General features: G+C 31.9%; 1 protein-coding gene across 3 annotated transcripts; it reads left to right on the top strand.

Annotated features, from left to right (window-relative positions):
* Positions 1-7565: 7565 nt before the first annotated feature.
* On the top strand, positions 7566-23585 carry LOC107948175 (protein TSS). 3 transcript variants are annotated; one of them, XM_041082836.1, is made up of 25 exons: positions 7566-8044; positions 8167-8228; positions 9135-9227; positions 10141-10213; positions 10347-10664; positions 10781-10848; positions 10963-11094; positions 12659-12700; positions 12837-13355; positions 13465-13619; positions 14815-15322; positions 15403-15465; positions 15559-15660; positions 16029-16346; positions 16801-16893; positions 16993-17094; positions 17198-17302; positions 17470-17603; positions 17763-17946; positions 18440-18571; positions 18869-18981; positions 19655-19745; positions 20301-22596; positions 22844-22913; positions 23430-23585. In XM_041082836.1, the coding sequence occupies exons 1-23, from the start codon at positions 7984-7986 to the stop codon at positions 22431-22433; spliced, it is 5601 nt and encodes a 1866-aa protein (XP_040938770.1). In that variant the 5' UTR covers positions 7566-7983; the 3' UTR covers positions 22434-22596; positions 22844-22913; positions 23430-23585. The 3 variants fall into 3 exon arrangements, with proteins under 3 accessions (XP_040938770.1, XP_040938768.1, XP_040938771.1); XM_041082834.1 differs by having other exon boundaries at positions 7582-8044; positions 16801-17094; XM_041082837.1 differs by lacking the exons at positions 7566-8044; positions 8167-8228 and having other exon boundaries at positions 9135-9241.
* Positions 23586-23720: the final 135 nt, after the last annotated feature.

The raw sequence follows: 23720 nt of genomic DNA on the forward strand, positions 1-23720 counted from the left end.
CCGTTTTGATCATAAAGAATATATAAATTAAGTGTAAGCTAACTATTGCCATTCAACTATGTATAACTTTTTGTTTTGTTCACCAAATTATGAAATGCTACAATTTGGTTGCCTAACTATTCAAGCTTATGATTTTTTATCACTCAATTGTTAAATAGCTAATGGAGGGATGACATGACCTTTTTAAAAAAAATTACTTAATAAGGAATTTAGTTCTCGATATTTACGCATTATGTCAATTTAGTCTTAATTCAAAAAATTAGCCTCCAATATTTATACATTGTGTCAATTTCATCATAATTCTAAAAAAAAATCAATAAAAAATTCTTAAAAACCATACAATTCTAAGCCAATATTATACTGTCATTAATTCCGAATATTCATATATTTTTTTAAAAAAGTACATGAAATATTTCAATGTCCACCGTGCATGCAATAAAACTCAACAATCCAACAATCTCATTTCATAAAAACCTTTAAAATTTTGAGAAAACAATCAATCAACACGTAGTTTCCTAAAAAAGAATTAGGCTTAAATTGATGCAATGTGAAAATATCAAGGACTATGCTTTTAGAACTAGCACTAATTTGACATAATATGTAAACCTTGAGATCTAAACTTGTTATTTGCTAATTAAATCCTTTGATTAGTCATTTAACAATTGTGTGATGAATGAACATATCCTCAAATAATTAAATGATTAAATTGTAATATTTTATGGTTGAGTAACCAAAATGAAAACTTATGCACAATGGAGTGACCAATGATTAAATTTACCATTTTCTAAATTGGAACACTTCACCCATAATTCAGTTTATCCCTACTGTCCCCTGGATACGCTACTTATCTCAAAGGTAAAACAACCCCTGAAAAATGTAGGCCCCTGTATATAAATATAAACATATATATTATATATAAGTCATGACTAGTTTGTTAAATAGAAGTAAAACGTTTAAATGTTTCCTATTGAAACTTGAACCAAACTTATATATATTTTCATATCATCAAAAGCAAAAATAAACATTTATTACTTTCCAGTTTCCACTAAATATGCCTATTAAGTACTCATTTATATTTTTCATATATCATTAAATTATGACAGATCAGTAAACTAATCCGTAAACTAGTCTATAAATGTACTAATGATTAAAGAAATCTTAGTATAAAACTTAAAAAAACATGAAATAAGTATCAAGCGGTCGATTTAGAAATAAGATTATTAAAAAGTAAAATAATTAGTAAATAGGTTCAAGATCGAATAAATAGAGAAAAAGGAACATTGGTGAAATGCATTAGTAAGAACAATTATTGTAGTAAAAATAATTTGACCTTTCGTTAAAAAAAAAAAGAAGAAGAAGATGCAGATGCAAGAAGAAGGTAATGGAAATTTTTTAAGTCTAACAGAAATGATTGCTAAATTTGATCTAGTAATGCAAGAACATAATCGACGCATAAAAGATGACGAGATTCATAATCACATAGTATGTGTCATAATATACAAAATGAATTATTGAAGTTAAACCAAAAATTATTGTACTCCATATATAAGTCACCAAGAGCAAATGTCTATCATATTATGATGCATAAATGTTTCATCAATTTGAATAAAAGCATTAAAATATTTTTTAGAATTTTTAAAAATAGATGAGACAACTGGAAAAGGTGTTTTTGATGGGATTGTGGATGAAATAAAAATGCTGGACGTGATATAGATAACATAAGATGACAATGGAACTAATATAAAAGGAATACATCATGGAGTGCAAAAAAATATTTTCAGATATTAATCCAAAATCATTTTACATTCTTTCTGATATGGTTTGTTCTTGTTCTAAAACTATATCTTTTTTAGAGTACTACAACAAATATATCAATTATTTTCTTTTTCAACGAAAAGATGGAAATTTATACAATATTATATACCTAGCCTAACTTAGAAATCACTGTCACAAGCACGTTGAAAAAGTCGTATTGAAAGTGTTAAAAGTTATAAGATTTCACACTCCACAAATAAGAAATGCTTTATTGAAATTAGTTGAAATTAGTTGAAATTAGCAATGATCTTAAAGTCAAAAGTGAAGCTTAATGTTTAGCAACATATGGGCTTGAAAATTTCGAGTTTTTGTTGAGCAAAAATTTACAACCGAAACATATATGCAAATTGATGTAGCTATAGAACAATTAAAATTTCTTCTTTCATTTTTTTTTGAAAAATATAGGGAAGATGTTTTCCAAAATGCTATGGCATGTGCAAAAGAAATAGATGGAAATAGAACCTAAACTTCGTAAAAAACATATTATTCATAGAAATAAACGAATTGATGAGAATGTTTATAATGAAACAATAAATCTCCTCAAGAATTTTTTAGAATCGATTATTTTTTATACATATCAAACAATTTCTTCTCTAAAATAGATACAAAGATATTTTTGGTTTTTATTCAATTTAACAAAAAAAATTAAATTTGAAAGTTTATTGTCTTAATCTTGAAAAATCTTTAAAACATGGAAATCAAACAGATATTAATGGATTAAATTTATTTTTAAAACAGAAAATTTTAAAATAAATTACCAAATTGGAAAAAAAACACTACTTCAAAAAAATGGATTCTATATAGTATTTTCATGAATCTCATTTAATTTATGGTTATAATTTAACATTATAATTGCAAGTAAAATGTCAGTACAATTTTTTAAAGGTTGTTTGCGATGTAATTTTGAAATACTTATTTTACAATTTAAAATTGATTAAAATATTAAAAAAATATATTTTTTTACAAAAAAATGTGACTAAAATATTAAAATATTAATAAGAATCACGTGATTGCTTATATAACAGTTTGTGTGTATTTCATAAAAATTATTAAAAAAATTATCTATGTAAGCAATTAAGTATACATGAATTACTATATGAGCTACTACTTCGGTCAAATTTTTTATCCAATAAAAAGTAAATTAACTAAATTATGAATGTTAAAGATTGACATTGTCCCCAAAAAAAAAAATTGGCACCAAAGTGAAAAATTTATTATCGTATTATTAAATTATAAGGTAAACTACACTATTAATTACTAAACTATGGGTTGTTTTGGTCACTTAATTAAAAAAAAGTTAAAAATTAGTCATTGAACTATTTTAAACTTTTCATTTGACTCAATGGGTTGTTAAAATCAATGTTGTATGGCTTTCTCTATTTACACTGGTTGCACCAATCGAAAGCTCTCTTTTTTTTTTTTTACAATTCAGTTTTTTTATGAAATAACTTTGAGTGTCACGAATCGAATTTACGAACTAAAATTCAAACAACTTTTTTCTCTAATCTCCAAGACTGACTGCCTGACGGACTTTTTATTTATTTATAAAAATTTAATAGCCCAGTAATTTAAATAAAAACTTTTGAATAGTTAGTGACTTAAATGAAAACTTCCAAATAATTTAGTGACCAAAACAAAAACTTATCATAATTTCGTCACTAATGATAGAATTTAACCCTAAATTATTTTCATATCAAATTCCATACTCAAATTTTTAACTCAATCACATCCCAACGTGTAAACCTAATAAGTGAACAAATTTATGTAATTACAATTAATGATCCACAACTGTAACGTAAAGCTTGTTTTCTTTTACCTTTTCTGAAAGAATGTCATAAAAGGTTGTTGAACGCATGTGGTAGGGAATGAATACAGAATCTTAAACCAATTTTATTGGTTAAACTTTGGGATTAGTCCCTGTGCTTTGCAAAAAGTTTTGAATTTAGTCTCTATACTTTAATTTGATCAAATTTAGTCCTCATATTTTTCAAATTGGGCAAGTTTAGTCTTTGTACTTTCTAAAATTTGAAATTTTAGTTTTGACCCAAATAATAATAGTTACATCCATTTGGTTAAATTCAATCATTAGTTTTGTACTATGCGTATAGTTATAAATTTAATCCATATTTCTCAATTGGATTATTCATTTAAACTTCATGTATCAGAAAATAAAATAAAATATTAACTTAAAATAAAAAAGGTAAAAAGACACCCATTAATTATAATAATGATTCATGATAAGTACGAAAGATATTTATATTAAATTGATTAAATATGTAAAAAATACATTAAATTAAAAACTTATTTAATAATGACGATTAAAAATAATTATTGAAATCTTATATGATAAATCTCCGGTGCTTTCCAATGTCATTGTCGTTCAAATATTCCTTTTTGAGATATTTTACTTTATTAATACTAAAAATTTTCATTATTTTTACCGACGATTTTTCTTAGATGCTACTAATGGAAGCTATTTATAGATCCAAACTTAAATCTTAATTAATATGTAACTCTAAAACTAATTAAATGATCATTAAAATATAAAATTAATCTCTATTTATATACTTAAACTTCTATTCAAGTTCATAAATATAAAAAAAAGTTTACTTGTAAAAAAATAAAAATAATTTAGATTTTTTAAAATAATATTTTAACCTTAATTATTACTTATTTTGACTTATTAGTGAGTATGCTTTGAATTTTATTCAAGTTATAGCTCTATTTTAGAGTCAATAAAATTAACTATAAAACTTACTTTTAAATAGAGTTATAACAAATAAATCTAAATTAAATTATAAATATTTTTAAATGTCAATTTAGTAATATGGTAGAAAACAAAAGGTATTTTTGTCGGTTTAAAGGTTTTTTCCTAAACTCTTACTTTTATATATATTATAGATATATGTATATGCCTTTATATAATATGTATATAATATTCATTTATGTGTATGCTTATATTTGTATGTATATATATTTCCATATATCAACAATGTATCAATCATGTCATTCTATTAATCTAACTATCGATTTAGGCATTAATTGTTAGTTCTGATATGTCGTAGATAGTATTTAAAATACGTGGATAAACACGTCCGTACTTACCGTATGAATAATTTAGATATAACATATTTAAAAGACAAATATGCTTATAAAATTTAAGAGAGTTGTTTTTTATTATTATTATTTCAATACGTTGATCCAAATTATCCATGTAGTAGATATATATGTGTTAACAATTTGATTCATGTACTTTAATTATATTTTATGCTAGATTCAAGTTGATATTTAAAAGCAAATGAATAGGTTGACCACAATGACCTGATTGATATGATACTACACCTTGAAGTAGTATTTAATTTGTTTTTTGAAAATGTCTTATTGACATCATATTCGAGGATTCAATTAGAAGATCAATGTAAAATTTGATTAGTAGTTTGAAAAAGATCCATTGCAATTAACCCGTCATTGTATTTTAAACATACTACACGTCATACTTGAGTTAGCATTTAGCGCGAAAGCTAATAAATTGTGCAATTAATCCTGTTTATCCATCTATCTATCTATCTATCATACATGTGTACTAATTGTTAAAGAGAAGTTAATAGAAAAATAACTAATCCCACCTCCAAAATTTTGTATTACAAGTACGGGCGAGTCTCGAAATTTTTTTTTAACAATGGTCAGAATTTAATTATAATTTATTTGTAGATCAAAATATAATTTTATTGTGTATTAATTTACAAGTTCATCATTTTTAAAAGGACTAAACATATTTTTTTTTCATTTTAAGGGAGCTAAAATACAATTTTACTATATTATATTTTATAATATCTTTGTTTATAAGAGAATTGGATCGAAAATTTTTTATTTTTTGGGGAGGGGGTAAGGCCCTACCTACCCCCCATCAAATTTGCTTATGATGATTATATGTATTTTAAATATGTTATATGTCATAATAGAGTTGGTATTTAACATCAAGCCTAATAGTTGGGTTGAAAAAATGATATGAATGATATGATATTGTCATTTTCAATTCTAATTTAAGAAGGTCCAATGTAATTAACTTAGGGATGAAAATGAATAGTTGGAACTTAGATATTTGTGGGTTTTGAGTTTACTTTTTGCGCATTCAAAGCGAATCGGAATATTATTTTTTGGATTCCATTATTTGAATCCAGTTTATGGATCTAAATAATGAACATTTTAACTTGCTATTATTTTTATGTTATCGGTAATATCTAAGGTGATAGTGGGATCTTATGAGATCCTTTTTAAAGCAGTTGTTGTAGTTAAAAGATAGGAATGAGGAGACTGTAGTTGTCTGATTAAACCATGTTAATAACTTAAAAATTGTGTTGGTGACTTAGAACTTGTTAAATCAGTTATCGAATATGTTGCTTTTCTTTAGAAATTAGTTTCTCATTCTTTAGTGATGAAATCATATGTATCAGTTAAAAGGTAAACTTAACATTTCTCAATGTAAATCCTACGTGGCATAATCAATAGTGGACTGATGTTTCTTTTTCTTTCTTTCTTATTTCAACCTTTGATTTAAAAGAATCCACTACAATGAGATCTTTAAATAGATGTCGCGTGTGATATTTGTTTTACTTTTTAAATTTTTATTAAAAAACATTTAACCTATTGATCAAGGGCATTCACCATATCCCCAAGGTCATGGAATTGATGCACAAGTTGTGCTTGAATGGTAATTTAAATGAGTGAGTGTGTGGCAATGCACGTGACCAAAACATAAACTTATTAATAGTTTAAATAGGGGTATTCAAATTTCGGTTAAAACCGAATTAATCGACTGAATGATCTCATTCGGACAGAGGTTGATTAATGATTTTTTGAAAGTTTGATTATTAGTTAATTCGGTTCAAAATCAGGTAATTAACAAAATTAATCAAACTTAATTATGTAGTGTCTCAAGACTTAAAATTTCGGTTAATTCCGTTAATTCGGTTAACTTTCAATACAAATGAACATTATCAATGTATTTTTTATATATTTTATACTTGTTTTAACAAAAAAAAACATATAAATTTTGGTTTGGTTAAATTTTTTTGAAAAAAATTGGTTCGGTTAATTGTTTGAACAACACTAAGTTTAATGATCTTGGGTGTAATTTACCTATAGAAAAATAACTCACCATCTCATCTGTTCTTTTTTAGATAGTGCCTAGAACTATCTATAGCTCATTCAACGTGTTTGAACTCACGTCATTCTACATTGACAATAATACCGATGTCAATCGAATTAAGACTTAATCGACTAAAATTACATTTTAAAAATATTATATGTTGTACCTAAGTTGGTATTTTAAAAATGAATGATACGATATTATCATTTTGAGTGCCAGTTTAAGAAGGACAAATGTAATTAACCTAAGGATGAAAAATGAACAGTGGGAATTTGGATATTTATGGATTTTTTTTTACGAAATTAGATTATTTGTATACACTTTTAGTTGCATGAAAAATTGAACCTATTTTATTTTTATATTATATATTTTAGTTTTTTAAAATTTTATTTTAAAAATATTTTTTATATTATAACTGGAGTGTAAATTCTTAACAGTCACATATGATTAGCATAACTTAAATTCAGACTAAATTTAAATTAGTCAACACCTTAATCATTATGCCGAAATTCTATTTTAAAAATATTTTATGGTGAATTTATATTTAAAATTACAAATATCCTACTATTATAAATCATATATATCCTACCATAGAGTAGTTAATAGAAAATTATAAAGAAGGAGAAACCTCCCACAAAATGCTATCACCGTCTAAGTCTAGAAACAGCCATAAAATGCCAATATACTCATCTGACTGCTAAATCTCCGCCCTTCCTTCCTTATCACACCCAACACACTCTCTTTTTCCTTTTTATTTCCCTCTTATATTAATCATCATATATTCATCGTCCCTACCATTTCTCTTCTATCGGATTACAGGCCTTCACTTCTTATTTTTTTTTCTCAATGATTAATACGCTTTCTTCATTATCCTTTCTCTAAAACCACCTTCGTTTTTCATTTCTTTGTCAGCTTCGCCGGCTCTATATATCGCCGCCACTTCGTTTTTTTTTCCCCTTTATTCAGTTCATTAAAGATCCATTTTCTTTTTTATCTTTTACCTCAAAAGCTTGAAAAAAATGGCTCCAAGGAACAGCCGTGGAAAAGCCAAAGGAGAGAAGAAGAAGAAAGAAGATAAGCGTAATAAATTTTCTATTTCTTGTTTTCATTTTCTTTCTTTTTTTCTACTAATCAGCTCATTTTAAGTTTAAAATCCGCCATTATTATTCGTTTTTCACTGAAAATTAACCTCATTTTTGCAGTTCTTCCATTAGCGATGGATATTACCGTACACCTTCCCGATGAAACCCATGTTATTCTCAAGGTTTGTTTTAAAAATGTATTTCATGTTCTTTTTGCAGCTTCCATAATTTATTAACAATAATTAATAATTAATTACGAGCTTTTGCTACTAATTTTTGTTTGGCACCATGCGTGTGTGGCGCTTACGAGTTTCCTTAAAATTTAGAGGCGACTTTTCATTGCACATGCTTTTCGAGCTTTGTTAAGGTCTAATTCTGTTAACAGTACTTGTACTCTTTAAAATTTTGTAGTTTAGTCCTTTTGCTTTAAATTTAAGTAAACTAAAATTAAAGTAGGATCGAATCTGGAAAATTTTTCAGGTGGAGTTGGATTGAATTATAAATTTTTTATAGGTTAAAATATAATTTTATCTTGTATTTCAATTTTTTAGGGAATTAAATAGATTTTTTTTCATTTTTGGGGTCAAGGTGTAATTTTATCATATATTAACTTATAATCTCATCATTTATGAGGGGATTGGATTAAAATTTTTCCATTAAATTTTAAATTTTAAATCAAAATCTTTGAACAAATTCTTATTTAAGATAAGTTCACAATTTAAATTAGTCTTATTAAAAAAAATAAAAGGATTAAATTTTAAAATTTCAAAAGTAAAGGGATTGGGCATAGAAGTAGACCATATTTTAATCCTTGTTACTAAAAATGCTTATTTATTTTTGTGGCTTCCCTTATAATTTATGAAAAATTAAAATGAATTAAAATTCAGCTGTTGTGTGATTAAGTTAGGTTACGGTTGCGTAATTTGACTGTTGGTAATATTTTGGTTTTATGTGGACAAATTGGCAAGAAATTAAAATTTTTCCTTTTCATTTCCTTTTCTATTTTTTTAATTTCCACATTTTTTTTGTCCGAATTTTTCATAATTGGTCTAAATTTATTAATTTAATTTTGAAAAAAAAATGTGCAGGGAATATCAACGGACAAAATCCTAGACGTTCGTCGTCTTTTGTCGGTAAAAACCGAGACCTGCCACGTCACAAAATTTTCGTTATCTCATGAGGTGAGGATAAAAAGGTGCACGCAATTTTTTGTACCATTATTTTGTTAAAATAAATTTAGAAATTAGATTTATTTTGTTTATTTTTTTAATTCAAAAATCTTATTTTTTATTTTTTTAATTTTATAATTCATAAAATTTCGACCAAAAAATATATATATTTTAAAAATACATGGAAGGACACATACGTATAGGTTCAAATTGACAAGTTGAAATATTGCTGTAAGTCATTGAATCAATCACGCTGTGGCAATCGTTTTCTATCTGTGGATATTTTATGGATAAGTCCTCAAAATCGTATCACTTTATTTAAATGAGTATTTATACTTATGTTACACTTAAATAAGCCCTTAATCTATAATTTGTATCCAATTAAGACCCTAACATTTAATTTATATCTAATAAAATATTTCATTTGAAATAAGGGTTTATTTGGATATAAAAAAAAGTATAGGGCTTGTTTAACAAAATTAAACTAGTTCAAAGACAAGCTAAATTGGGAGGCAAGTTTAAAAAAAATGGATGGCCAAAGCAAAAAATTTTGTGTTAAAATAACTTTAATTGAAGTATTAATTTTTAAGTACCAAAGTGATTTTTTTAATAAAAGGATTAAAAGAAATTAAATTGAATTATTAAAAGTGTGCATGTACATTTCATTTTTGCTCAATTGGTCAATATAATTTATAATTTCTTTTAAATATAACGAAAATATTTACCAAAGATAATGTTTAATTAAATTTTCAATTGTCAAAAGTTCCGTTATCTATAAAAGAAAATTCCAAAATTTTTGTATTGAAATGAGAATTGAGAGAAAGTTGGGTGACTTTTTCGCTATTTTGGCTTAGTTAAAGGGCAAGATTTAATCCCAACTGAAATTAATGTTTTTTCATTTACTTTTGTTTTTACACTTTTACAGGTTAGAGGGCCGCGGTTAAAAGATGCGGTCGACGTTTCAGCGCTTAAGCCGTGCGTTTTAACTTTGACGGAAGGTAAAATTTTAAACGAGGAAAAAGTGAATAATATGGCCATTGCATTTGCATGCTTTTAAGTACGTAATTATTATTAACACACAAAAAAAAAACCCCTAAAAAATACTAAAATTTTGATTGCAAAAACGAACAGAGGACTACGATGAAGAAGGCGCGGTGGCGCACGTTAGACGGGTGCTGGATATCGTGGCCTGTACTACGTGCTTTGGTCCGTCGGCCACTGCCAAAGATCAGATCAAGCCTGACGCTAGCAAGAATGCGCCGGCTGCGGGGGAGAAGGGGGGTGTCGCCGCCAAGAAAACTGCCGCCAGTACGAATAAAGAATCTTTGTCAAAATCTCCAGCGAAGGACGTACCAGTTAATATAGACGGCGAGATGAGCCATTCTCGTCCTAAGCTTGGCTCCTTCTATGAATTCTTTTCCCTTTCTCATCTCACTCCTCCTCTTCAGTGTACTTCCTCTCTCTCTCGATCTCTCGAGCGAACTTTGAATTTTTTCTTGTTTCCCGCGCGTACAGTTTGAACTTAGCGAGAGAAACTTTTGTTTTTTTTTTCATCGCATTTTCAGTTATAAGGAGGACGGCGAAGCGTCATGTTGAGGAGATCGCCACTGACGACCATCTCTTCTCTCTAGAAGTGAGATTTTCCGTTTTCGTTCTTTAACCGCTTGTAGTGATGCGTCTTTTTCTTCGCAAATGCTATATCTCTCTTCCTCTTGTATTTGTAATATAATTTTCTGATAATGATCAGGTTAAGCTTTGCAATGGAAAGCTGGTTCACGTGGAAGCTTGCCGCAAAGGATTTTCTAGCGTTGGGAAGCAGCAGATCCTTTGTCACAATCTTGTTGATTTGTTGCGCCAACTGAGTAGGGCATTTGATAATGTCAGTTTTTTATTTCCCTCATTTTACGATATTACTTCTGTTAGTTTATTTTCCGTTTATCGAAACTACTAAAATGCTTTTTGGCCAAAAAAAAAAAACTAATAAAATGCTTTGAACTGAGATTCGCATCAACTTTTGATTATCTTCATATTTTGCAGATTATGACATTATGTTGTCTTGCATGCGTTATCTAATGGTTTTCCCTTGATAAGCATGATAATATTTGGTCGTGTTGTTTGTTTATAAGTGAATCTTAAGAGTTGAGGTACTTCTATGGTGGAATCATTGATAATATTTGTGTTTTTAAGCTGAATGGGTTAGTTTGGAAATTCATTTTGATCATTGGGAAATTTATGAATTCGAGATTAGGTTTTTGATCTATTGATATTCTGGAGATGTGATGGATGTTTAGTTAATCTTTGATCATGGATGTGGTTTCTGCTTCGTTGGGATTAAAAGAGATAATACCGCAGTTGTGTGATAACATTTTTAGAATTTGAGGCACTATTGGTGTTAACGTTTGTGACTTGTCTTGGGGAAATATATATTATTTTAAAAGATGAATGAGTGTTGTGGAGAATGATATTAGAGATATTATGGATTTTGATTTTGGTTTGGAATTTTGATGGATGTTTGGTGAATCTTTGATCATGGATATGAGTTATGCTTGTTTGAATTGGAGTATGATTGGCTGAAATTTTTGAGAACCCTGGTAGATTTTGTTTTTAACGTTGCACTATGGTAAGGTAGTTGTTGATGATGCATAAAGAACAATTGCTTATTTTGGTTTTGGTGAAACCATGATGATAACCACTGATGTTTTGTACATTCATTGAAGTAAATTTGTTATTAATTTTGGAAGCCCAATTTCCTGAAATATAATGGTAAACATGATTAATTTTTTCTTATAATTTTTTATTTAGGTTAATATGGTTATTAAGTGATACATTTCATTGGTTAGTAATTTATATGATTTCAATTATTTGGGATTATATAGCTTAGAATTTTTATATATGGATTTGTCATCGATTTGGACGTTGACTTGGGGAAAATAATATTGGATTTGTTTGCTTAAAAGAAACTTTTCGAATATTATGATGTTTAAGCTTTGTACTGCAACTATTGTGTCTTTGAAACTGAAAGTAATAATATTTGAATAGGAAGTTGAATCGAGTACTGTAAGATTTACGTAAGAATTGTATCATGCTAAACTTGTGGATATAATCTATTGTTTGGCTTGACCTTTACATAGTTTTGTAATGGTTAAATTAATGAGAAATTTTTCGATAGTTTGTGTAAAATAAAAAATTGTAGTTAGTATGTGATGCTTGAGGTAACTAGATAAGTTGTTGACTTCTTCAATCGGTTGAAAGTTCTCTTCAAAGAGATTTTAAGGACAATATTACGAATCTGCTGCGCTTCTTTTCTATATGTTTCCTTTGACTTGTTTTTGTCAAGTAACTAAATTTTGTCTGAACCAAAGTTGTATTTTTCAGTTCATGTTCCCTCTTCTGATTTATCTAAACAACATCCTCATGTTAATATCTTGATATGCATATTACAGGCATACGCTGATCTCATGAAAGCATTTTTGGAACGGAACAAGGTATGCTCATTGCATCACTGCTTGTCATTTAATTTAATTGCTCTGATGGACTCAGTTCAAGATATTGGTTATCAAGATAAACTACTATCGTATTGTTTCACAACTTTGCTTTTCTTTTTGAATTTCTTTTTTCCAGTTTGCGAATCTTCCTTATGGCTTTAGAGCCAATACATGGCTTGTACCTCCAATCGCAGCACAATCACCTTCAAATTTCCCACCTCTCCCTACAGAGGATGAAACATGGGGGGGCAATGGAGGCGGTTTAGGAAGAGATGGCAAAAGTGATTTGATACCTTGGGCCAATGAGTTTTCATTTATTGCATCTATGCCTTGCAAGACAGCAGAGGAGAGGCAGATAAGGGACAGGAAAGCATTCCTTCTTCACAGTCTATTTGTCGACGTGGCCATTTTGAGAGCCATTAAGGCTGTGAAGCATGTAATGGAAAAGCTGAATCCAAGTTCAATAAATAATGATGAACCTCTTTACTCCAAGAGAGTGGGGGACTTGAATATTGCAGTAATGAAAGATGCTTCGAATGCAAGCTGTAAGGTGGACACTAAAATTGATGGTATCCAAGCAATTGGATATCAAAAGAATTTGCTGGAAAGAAACTTATTGAAAGGGATCACAGCTGATGAAAATACAGCTGCACACGTAAGACATTTTAAGAAAAACTTTAATCATGAACGAACTTCTCTTCACAATTTGGGATTCTACGTTCTGAATTGGTGAGATTGAAACAACTTTTACATGTCGACTGCAGGACATTTCCACTTTAGGTGTGCTAAATGTGAGATACTGTGGCTATATTGCCACTGTGAAAGTTGAGAGGAGAGACAATCAGCAAAGCAGTTATCCATCTCAAAGCATTGAACTTGAACAGCCTGAAGGCGGGGCCAATGCCCTCAATATTAACAGGTTATACTAATTCCCACTATTTGTTAAGCATCTTTATGTATGAGTTGTATAATATATTTTTTTTCAAACTATTGATTTGACATATTTTAATAAGCTTGATAATGGATCTCTTCTTGAGTGTATACAGTATGATTAAAAATATTATACTGTTTCAAGCTTGAATAAATCTTTTCTAATGTTCAATATTAATCTTTCTTGGAAAGATAACTTAAACCTCAAAAATGTAAACTAGTGAATTGGAGGTCGCTTGACTTGCATTTAGATGCTTCTGCTTACATATTTCAAGTTTCAACAAAATTTTCTTTGTGTTTGATAGATGGATCTCTTCTTGAGTGTATTTACACAATGATTTAAATATACTGTTTCAGGTTTGAATTAAATGTTTTCCAATCTTTAATAATCTTTCTTGGAGGGATAACTTAAACATCAAAGATGCAAATCAGTAGATTGGTGGTCATTTGACTTGCATCTAGATGGTTCGGCTCCACTAAATCTTTCCCTTTGTCCAGTATTTATTTTAGGGTTTTGCTAACAAGTATCCATTAGGCAATCTTTTAACATAGACTATTTATTTTAATAACATTGTATTAAATGCATTGGTTGACAACTTCATTTATTCTTTCCAATGCAGAAGATATTATTATGTATAGTAACCTTTAAGAGTGTCCTTAGAGCACTCGTTAGCAAAATCCTTCGTCTTATCCTGGAGCTCAAACCTAAATGATGGAAATCACAGGATTGGTGCTTGCTTGAATTGCATCTAGATGGTGCGCCTTGTATATAGATTCAAGTTTCAACTAATCTTTCCAAGTTTATTTTTCCTGTAGGAAAGACAATAGCCTCAAAGATGGAAATCATTTATAGGTGGCCGCTTGAGTTATATCTAAATGGTGTAGCTTACAGATCTTTCCAAAAATCCGCTAAATATTTTCTAGTATCTTATTATCCTGAAGGGAAAGCTCAAACCTCAAATATGTAAATCATTATGTTGGTGTTTTTGCTTGAGTTGCATCTAGATCGTCTGGCTTACATGTAGGTTTTTAAGGAGTTTTAACATTTTCTCCATCTTGTATAATGGAAAAACATGGTAATTTATTTAGTACCATGCATTTATTGCTCCATAGTTTTGGTATGATTTTTGTTTCCTTTGGCTTCATGAGCAGAAATCTTAACAGTTCCTTTTTCCTCCTCTCAGTTTGAGATTACTTCTTCACAAAACAAAACCTTCAGAACCCAATAAGCCAGCTTCACCTTCAAAAATTCTGGAATATGAAGAGCCTAGTTCTTCCCAAATTTCTGTAGAGGGTTTGCTGGAAGAAAGTATTGCTAAACTTGAGGAAGAGGAACTCAAACAGGAACCTTTTGTGAGATGGGAACTCGGAGCCTGCTGGATACAACATTTGCAGGAACAAAAAAACACAGAAAAAGATAAAAAACCATCCAGGGAGAAGCCCAAGAACGAGATGAAGGTTGAGGGACTTGGGACACCTCTTAGGTCCCTCAAGAACAAGAAAAAAGCAGATGGGAATGTAGGGTCTGTAAACTCGAATTCTCATCCAGGCGCTGTTGAAAAAGTAACTGGTGCTCCTATGGAATCTACGCTTCAAACCAATTCAAGAGATGGTGAACTTGTGTTGAAGAGCAAGTTATCTGAAGAGGCCTCTGCTCGACTTAAAGAATCAGATACTGGACTTCATTGCAAGGTAGATATTCTTGGATACTGATATCATAGAGTTTGTTATATGACGAAGCATTTGCCTAATGTGCCCATTTTATGTGACAGTCTTTGCAGGAACTTATTGACTTGTCACAGAAATATTACACTGAAGTTGCTCTTCCGAAATTGGTAACCCTGACTGTTACTTCCTCATTTTCTTCATTGTGTCTATAGGTAATGCTATAGAAATTCCTGGTTCTAGTACTTATTAAACTATTGCAGGTTGCAGATTTCGGGTCTTTGGAACTCTCACCAGTTGATGGGCGGACCCTTACTGATTTCATGCATACTAGAGGTCTTCAGATGCGTTCTCTGGGACATGTTGTAAGTGCCATAGTCTGATATCTTTTGATTCTTAAATGCTTTCTTTATACGTCTTTATCCAGATTGGAAAGGAATTCTTAACACTATTCTTTTTTCTTCCCAAAGCTTTGTGCAGATCTGCCAAGTCTATTAGTAGTTTCATAAATTTATTAGTTTTCTAAGCAGATTTAATGTTTATGTTTTAGAAACATCATTCACATTTATTGCATCTTTTGCTGCCTATCCCATTGTCATAAAATTGCTTCTGGTGTTTTGAGCCTGTGAGATATGGAAATATGTAACACTGACTTCATTATTTTCCTTAATAAGTTATTAGTTGATATTTCTATTCATAATAAGTTATTGGCTGATGTTCCATTTTTACTCAGGTCAAGCTTTCCGAAAAGCTATCGCATGTGCAGTCACTTTGTATTCATGAGATGATTGTTCGGGCTTTCAAGCATGTTGTGCAGGCAGTGATAGCCACTGTTGTTAACACTGATAAAATGGCTGAATCAATAGCTTCTGCACTGAACCTACTGCTTGGAGTCCCTGATAATGGAGAACTACACAAGTCTTGCAGAATCCATTCCCTGGTGTGGAAATGGTTGCAGCTCTTCTTGATAAAGCGATATGAATGGGATATTAGCAACTTAGATTTCAATGAAATCAGGAAATTTGCAATTCTACGTGGATTATGCCATAAGGTATTAAAGGCTATGATTTTTTGTTCAAGCTTTTAAGGATTTGTACATGAATTACATCCACTGTGTTGACTAATTAGTTGTAAGAAGGCCATATCGCCCTTTGCCACTGTTTTTGAAATTACAATGAGATGATGCATAGGACTGCATCCTGGATAGTTTATAACTTTATAACCTAGTTTCATTAGTGCTTTTGTCATGGAAAGAGCATATAAATTATATAGGTAACAATGCTTCTCCCTGCCCCAGTCCCCTTTCTGTCTTAGTAGATGTAGATGATAGATTCCGCTATTAAATTGGCTAAAAAACACATTTTTACTGTTAAGAATTGAGAATAAGGGAATTCTCTATGGCTATATAGGATACTTTGTATGCCTAGGGAATGGTTATAAACATAAAAAACCGGATGTGTTGCTGGTAAAATATTGATTTCCTTTCTCTCCTTTGTTTCTTTTAGGTAGGAATTGAGTTGGTTCCACGGGATTTTGACATGGATTCTCCTACCCCGTTCCGACCATCAGATGTTGTAAGCCTGGTTCCAGTCCATAAGGTGATAAACTCAAATCATGGAACATTTTCTTTCTTCCTCCTGAAATTTGTTTCAGAATTTGTTGATTTTATCATTGATTTGTATTTTATTTCTTTTCAGCAAGCAGCATGCTCATCTGCTGATGGAAGGCAACTTTTAGAATCATCAAAAACAGCCTTAGATAAGGGAAAACTCGAAGATGCAGTGACTTATGGAACCAAGGTATATGTATTGTATCCTCTTTCCAAGATTATATGCCTTGTTCCCACCTTGTGCTTCATCAATCTCTTGTATCTAACCTGTTGTATTTTTCCGGTTTTGGCAGGCTCTGTCAAAGCTGGTAGCAGTTTGTGGTCCATATCATCGAATGACAGCTGGGGCTTACAGCCTTCTTGCTGTAGTTTTATATCACACTGGAGACTTCAATCAGGTCTTGTTGTGAACCATTTCTATCCTTCAGTTTGGGCAAATCCATGTTATACTAGAACAATATTACCCTAAACAATTTTATAGAAGTATTCTTATTCAAATGTTGTCTAATTTTATTTACTGAGGGTTTCAATTTGAATTTAAATTAGTAATCTTTTCCAATTTCAGGCCACTATATATCAGCAAAAAGCCTTGGATATTAATGAGAGAGAATTAGGACTAGACCATCCAGACACAATGAAGAGCTATGGAGATCTTGCTGTATTCTATTACAGACTTCAGCATACAGAACTTGCTCTTCAGTACGTTTGTTTTCATTTTATGCATTTCAAATCATGGTTTAAAATCTTGTTGCGCGTTGTGAGTTTTTGAAGAAAATCTTGCAATATGGTTTAAAATCATTCTTCTTTTCTTTCTGGCTAACCTTTTAATCTAAACATTTATAAATTATTATTGATCAGATATGTAAAGCGTACTTTGTACCTTTTACATCTTACTTGTGGCATATCTCATCCAAATACTGCCGCAACATATATAAATGTAGCCATGATGGAAGAAGGCCTGGGCAATGTTCATGTTGCCCTCAGATATCTACACAAAGCTCTGAAGTGTAACCAAAGGTTACTTGGTCCAGACCATATTCAGGTGTGAATTTTTTTTGTCTTTTCCCAGTTAATATTCTTCGATCTTTGTTATTTTAATTTTCTTTTTCTTTTATATGAATCTACGATGCTGTTTTGTTAAATTATCACAAAAATCTTCTTATATGGCTAAAACTAAAGGCATTGAAGAGTTTTTTTTTTTAAATTTTTCTTGGGTTTTCTTTTAAAGCTTAAGTGCTTGCTTTTATAAGCTTAACTGACGAAGTGCATTCATAACTACAGAGAATTAATGGTCTTCATGAGCATGATAAGTTAGATCATACTGTGGTTAGTAAGACAATACTGTATCAGATGTTGTTGTTGCTGAAATGCAGGTTCTCTAAAAACATGTAAATGACTATATAAAATTTTATTTTCGGGATATACATCCTCCCAAATCAGCTGTTAGGAAGTATCACTAATATTTTATGAAGTTGTGTACTTTTGATTTCCTTTTCCCCTAACCAGAATAACACTTTTTATGTTAACGTCTCCAGACAGCAGCAAGTTATCATGCTATAGCAATTGCGCTCTCATTGATGGAGGCTTACCCTTTGAGTGTACAACATGAACAAACAACCTTGCAAATTCTCCGAGCAAAGCTGGGCCCCGATGATTTGCGTACCCAGGTATCTTATTCAGTTCATAGATTGAACATGTACGCTATTCATATCACTAATAGAGGTAACCTGTGGCCTATAAACAGTGCAGCTAGTGGTTCAAACACTTAGTTGGCAGAACAAATTATAATGAAGTGAAAGTTGGCAGAAACAGCAGCTTGCTAATTTTTTACATATGCACATCAAGTGCATGAATTAAATCAATAATTTCTGACAGCATGTGTTAGATATGATTAATTTTTACATGTACTTCATTTTATTTGATTCATTTCACCAATGCATTATTGCAACTCCTTATTCCTGCAGGATGCTGCTGCATGGCTTGAGTACTTTGAGTCCAAGGCATTTGAACAACAAGAAGCTGCTCGAAATGGTACTAAGAAGCCAGATGCATCCATAGCTAGCAAGGGCCATCTAAGGTATTATCTTAGCATATTCACCTCATAAGTGACTAGGAAATAGTTTATCGTTGTGAATGCCATGTAGTTTCCTTTTTGCTACTTCGTGTGCTATTCACATAATTACTCCTTCTGTTATGTCGGTTTCTTGTATATCTCCGAGTTAACATGTGGAAAAAGTAATCAATGCCTTCTCATGGGGATTCCAAAAATGCCATTTGTCTATTTTGGACCGAGCTCTAACTTGCTTATGGACTAATATTTCTCACTGCTTAAGAAAATTAGAAGTGTCTTGAGCTCATTACCAAAATAAGAGGTCAGTTTTTAATATGATCTATGGTAAACACCTCCCTCGGCCTCTGCTTGTCATGGCTGATGGATTATAATTTTATTTGTACCAAATTGAGTAAAATGTAAACAAAACGTTAGCTTCTTATTTCAAATGTGCTGTAGCTGGCCACAATACTTTTGAGCCATATAGCATCTAAAAGGCTTCTGTAGTGATTTATAAGTTTAATATTGCTGTAATTAGTTGAGACAAGAAATTTTTGGTGCTTGGCCAAATTGTTAGCATTTGTATGCATATTTCCTACCCTTGTGTCTGCTACAGGATAGAATGTTAGACCCTCTTTTTACCATTTGGGGAAATTTAGACATTCTTTTACTTGTATTGATTTTTTCTGCTATTTTGCAGTGTATCTGATTTGCTTGACTACATTAATCCAAATCATGATGCCAAAGGGAAGGGTATTGTGGCAGGAAAGAGAAGAAGCTTCGTTATGAAGGTAGAGTGGAGTTTTATTTATGGTTTCTCAAACTTTTTATTGATTGTTGATGATTAAAGCATGACTCAAAATCTGATTCTCTTTACTAAGGGCAAAGGCTATAGCTTGATATTAGTTAGTATTTAGCTGCTGTCGGTAGGGCATTCTCTAGATTTTGTTGGTGACCAAGTTTATGCGGATTGTCTAAAGCCTTTGAAGTAGTTTAAGATCCTTAATTAATGAGTTGCCAAAATGTCATAATGAGGCTCCACATGACTGATGTACTGCTTAAGTAAACCTTAAAGAAATGATTGCACATTCTTCTCCTAGGAAGGGGGAAATTTTCCTTTATACTTTTGTTTAACAACTTTAAATTAAAAAGGAAAGTATCTAGGCATCCTGGTAAAGGCATAATCATGGAAAGACTCAACAGACAAGCCTGGATAATAGCAAGTCCGCAGGCTAGGAAAAGGGCAACATGACTTTTGGCATGCACCATCTGATGCGTGTAACAAATTTCTTCCTTTTATTTTACCTTAAATTCACCTCGGATGCTATCTCAATTCTATTCTGCAGGTGAAGGGAAAAGTCCATCCAGAAAGCTCTGAGGATTCTCCTAAAGAAGCTGCAAAAGAGGATTCAGATGAAGAGAAACAATTCTCTGAACAGGAAGATAAACCAGATGCTAACCAGCGGACTAGCACTGTACCTTTGCAGCCCCATGCTCCTGTTGCAGAAGAGACAACAGAGGCAAAAATAAACGTTGATAATCACATTCATTCTGAATTACATGCTGAAGGGGACGATGGGTGGCAACCTGTCCAAAGGCCAAGAGCATCTGCTTCACATGGTGGACGGCGATTAAAGCAGAGGCGAGCAACTATAGGGAAGGTTTTTAGTTATCAGAAAAAGAATGTTGATCCTGATGTGGAATTCCCTCTTGTCAAGGCCACTAATCAGAATAGTAGGTTTTACCTTTTAAAGAAACGAACAATATCTCATGGAGCTTATACAGAGCAGCACACGATGAGCCCCTCCCAAGGTTCAAAATTTGGACGGGGAATAATCAGAACTGTTGCATACAGGGTTAAGTCCACTCCATCTAGTAAAAGTTCAGCTAAAGTCTCTGGAAATGGAGGTGAGGTGCTTAATCCTTCAGGGGGATCTGCTTCTACCTTTGCACCAAATGATCTCCGACCAACAAAAAATTCTCTAGTCAGTCTTGGGAAATCTCCTTCTTACAAGGAAGTAGCTTTGGCTCCTCCAGGAAGTATCTCCAAACTGCATATCAGGCCTGAAACTGATTGCCATGATAGCCAAGAGGCCCCAGACCGCAACGCTGAACATCATCAAGATGAAATTAATGAGGCAAAAGACAGTTTTGACCAGGTGACTACAGGGACTGAAAACATATCTAAAGAGAAGAATGAAAATGCTTTGTTGGATTCAACAGATAGTTCAAAAGAGGAAATTGATGCGGTTGAAACCAAAGAAACTAGGTCACCTTCTGTGATGGAAGATAATTCTTCCTTGGTGGAGACTGAGAGAGAGGAAGGACAAGAACTTGAAGTTGGTGGTGATGAGGCTGGTGAAGTTGTACAGGATGGCATATACATAAATTGCATGCCAAGTTCAATTGATTCTCCTGAAAAGGAATTCTCTGAGAAGGATTTGTCTCCAAGTTTTGAACCCCATAGTATTTCAAGTTCCGCATTACAAGGGGTAGAAGAACTGAAGGAGAAACCCTTGGTCCTAACTTCCGGTAACGGTCAGGGACTAACCAATAGGAAGTTGTCTGCCTCTGCAGCTCCTTTCAACCCATCAACACCCATTCCTCGTGCTGCACCATGCCCCGTGAACATCGTCCTTCCTCCTGGACCTGGACCTGTTCCAGCCATTGCACCTTGGCCAGTGAACATGCCTATTCATCCTGCATCTCCTCCTGTCTTACCAAATCCAGCATGCTCTTCCCCTCACCATCCATTTCCTTCACCTCCTCCAACTCCAAACATGATGCAGCATCTACCCTTTATGTGTCCACCCTATTCTCAACCCCAACCTGTACCAACAAGCACCTTTCCTCTAACTAGCAGCCCTTTTCACCCCAGTCAATTTTCATGGCAGTGCAATGTGGGCCCCAGTGTACCGGAGTTCATTCCGGGGACAGTTTGGCCTGGTCATCCAGTGGAGTTTCCCACAACATCACGGATTGTTGAGCCAATTACTGATCAGATATTGGAACCGAAAATCCAAGGTGATGATTCTAACCCTACTTCAGCTTCAATGCTGCCGGTAGATATTGAGACTATTGGAGAAGCTAAGGAAGAAGTCAACATTTCAGCATCTGAAGCAATAAATAGTGCTGATGAAGTATCTAGAGCTGGGTTGGAAAACCTGCAGGAAAATGGTCACTTGAACCATTGTCTAGACAACTCTGGAAATAAACCAAGTCAATACAACAGCCCAAACAAAAATGCTGGAGGCAGTGCTGAAAGGAAGAGTGATGATGAGAAAACCTTCAGCATTTTAGTAAGAGGTAGAAGGAACCGAAAGCAGACGTTGAGAATGCCAATCAGTTTACTTAGTCGACCATATGGCTCGCAGTCTTTTAAACTTATATACAGCAGAGTTATCAGAGGGAGTGAAGTTCCAAAAACTACTGGCCTTTATTTGAGTGATAATTGTACAGCTAGTGCCTCAACCACATAGCTAAAAGCCTTTTTTTTTTTCTTGCTGATTTTACCGTAGCAAGATTGTCCGAACAGGGTAGAGAACACAAATTTTGATCAGTCCTACGAGAGGCGAAGAGAATTCTTTCTGGCTTTATGGTAACAGACTGCTTTATCCATTGGATTTGTGATCTAAAATGCAGGTTGGTTTTATTTAACTGAGGCCAATTATGCCTTTTGCTTTCCATTCACAAAGAGGTGTATATGCATCACATGCTCTGTTTCACTATCTTCATTTTTTTGGTACTTCTATTTCACAAATAATAGTTAGGTCATCATAGCCCTTTTAAGCTCTTTAGAAACTAGGAACACCTTAAAATCATATAGATGCAGAAAAACTTTCTCTTTCCCTTTGAACTATCATATTAATTATCACAAAACATTTTTCAGGTATTTTATTTGCTTCGTACTAGATTCAGCTATAAGTATGAACAAGGACAAGTGCGGCTTTTCAAATCAGGTAATCATGACTTAACAGTTTTTATGTGTTTTTATCTTTGATGTAGTTTCCATTGGTAATTGTTAATCATTCATTAATTCAGAAAATGACCCTTTGTGGCTGTAACATATAAAATGAACCGCTAATGAGTTGGCTTGTTGGTTAAGGTAGAGATCTTGGGTCCTTGAGTACTTAGATTCGAGTTTCACCATCCGTAATTGTGATGTGTGGGTCTCAATCCCACTAGATGTGTATGCCATGTGTAGGTTTTGTCTGGTTCTGTTTGATTCTTTGTCTGCTATGATTTTGTATTGGTTGGATTCTATATTATAGTTGGTCGGACATAAATTTGTACCTGTATTTATTTTTGAATTTGCTGTTATTATCTCTTATTTTGAATTTTATTGTTTGTTAGTGTTTTTAAATAATTCCCCTAGGATTATCCCTTGGCTTCCTCCGTGTATAAATAGGCTTTTTGCCATGTATAACTGGTGTGTTTTTTATGTGCTCATATGACATTTTGGTTTTCTTCTGCAGGTTCAAATGGTAATAACTATTGGGGATTTAAAGCAGTTGTTAAGGTGACAATTTTGGTCTATACTTTAGTTATAACAATTTTTTAAATCATAGAATTTTAAACACTGATTTCACCTTTTCGATCTTCAATAGAAATGACATTGATAGTTGGTTTTATTCAATTGTATATGACTTGAGTTTTGCCTTTTGCTTTATACGCATCGTTGTATTGCTCAAATTAGCTTTAGTTGCTCCGGTTTATAATGATTGCAAATGAGAAAACAGCTTTTGCATCCCCTGTTGTCCCAACTG

This window comes from Gossypium hirsutum, chromosome A12 (assembly GCF_007990345.1).
Source record: "Gossypium hirsutum isolate 1008001.06 chromosome A12, Gossypium_hirsutum_v2.1, whole genome shotgun sequence".
Taxonomy (NCBI): Eukaryota; Viridiplantae; Streptophyta; class Magnoliopsida; order Malvales; family Malvaceae; genus Gossypium; species Gossypium hirsutum.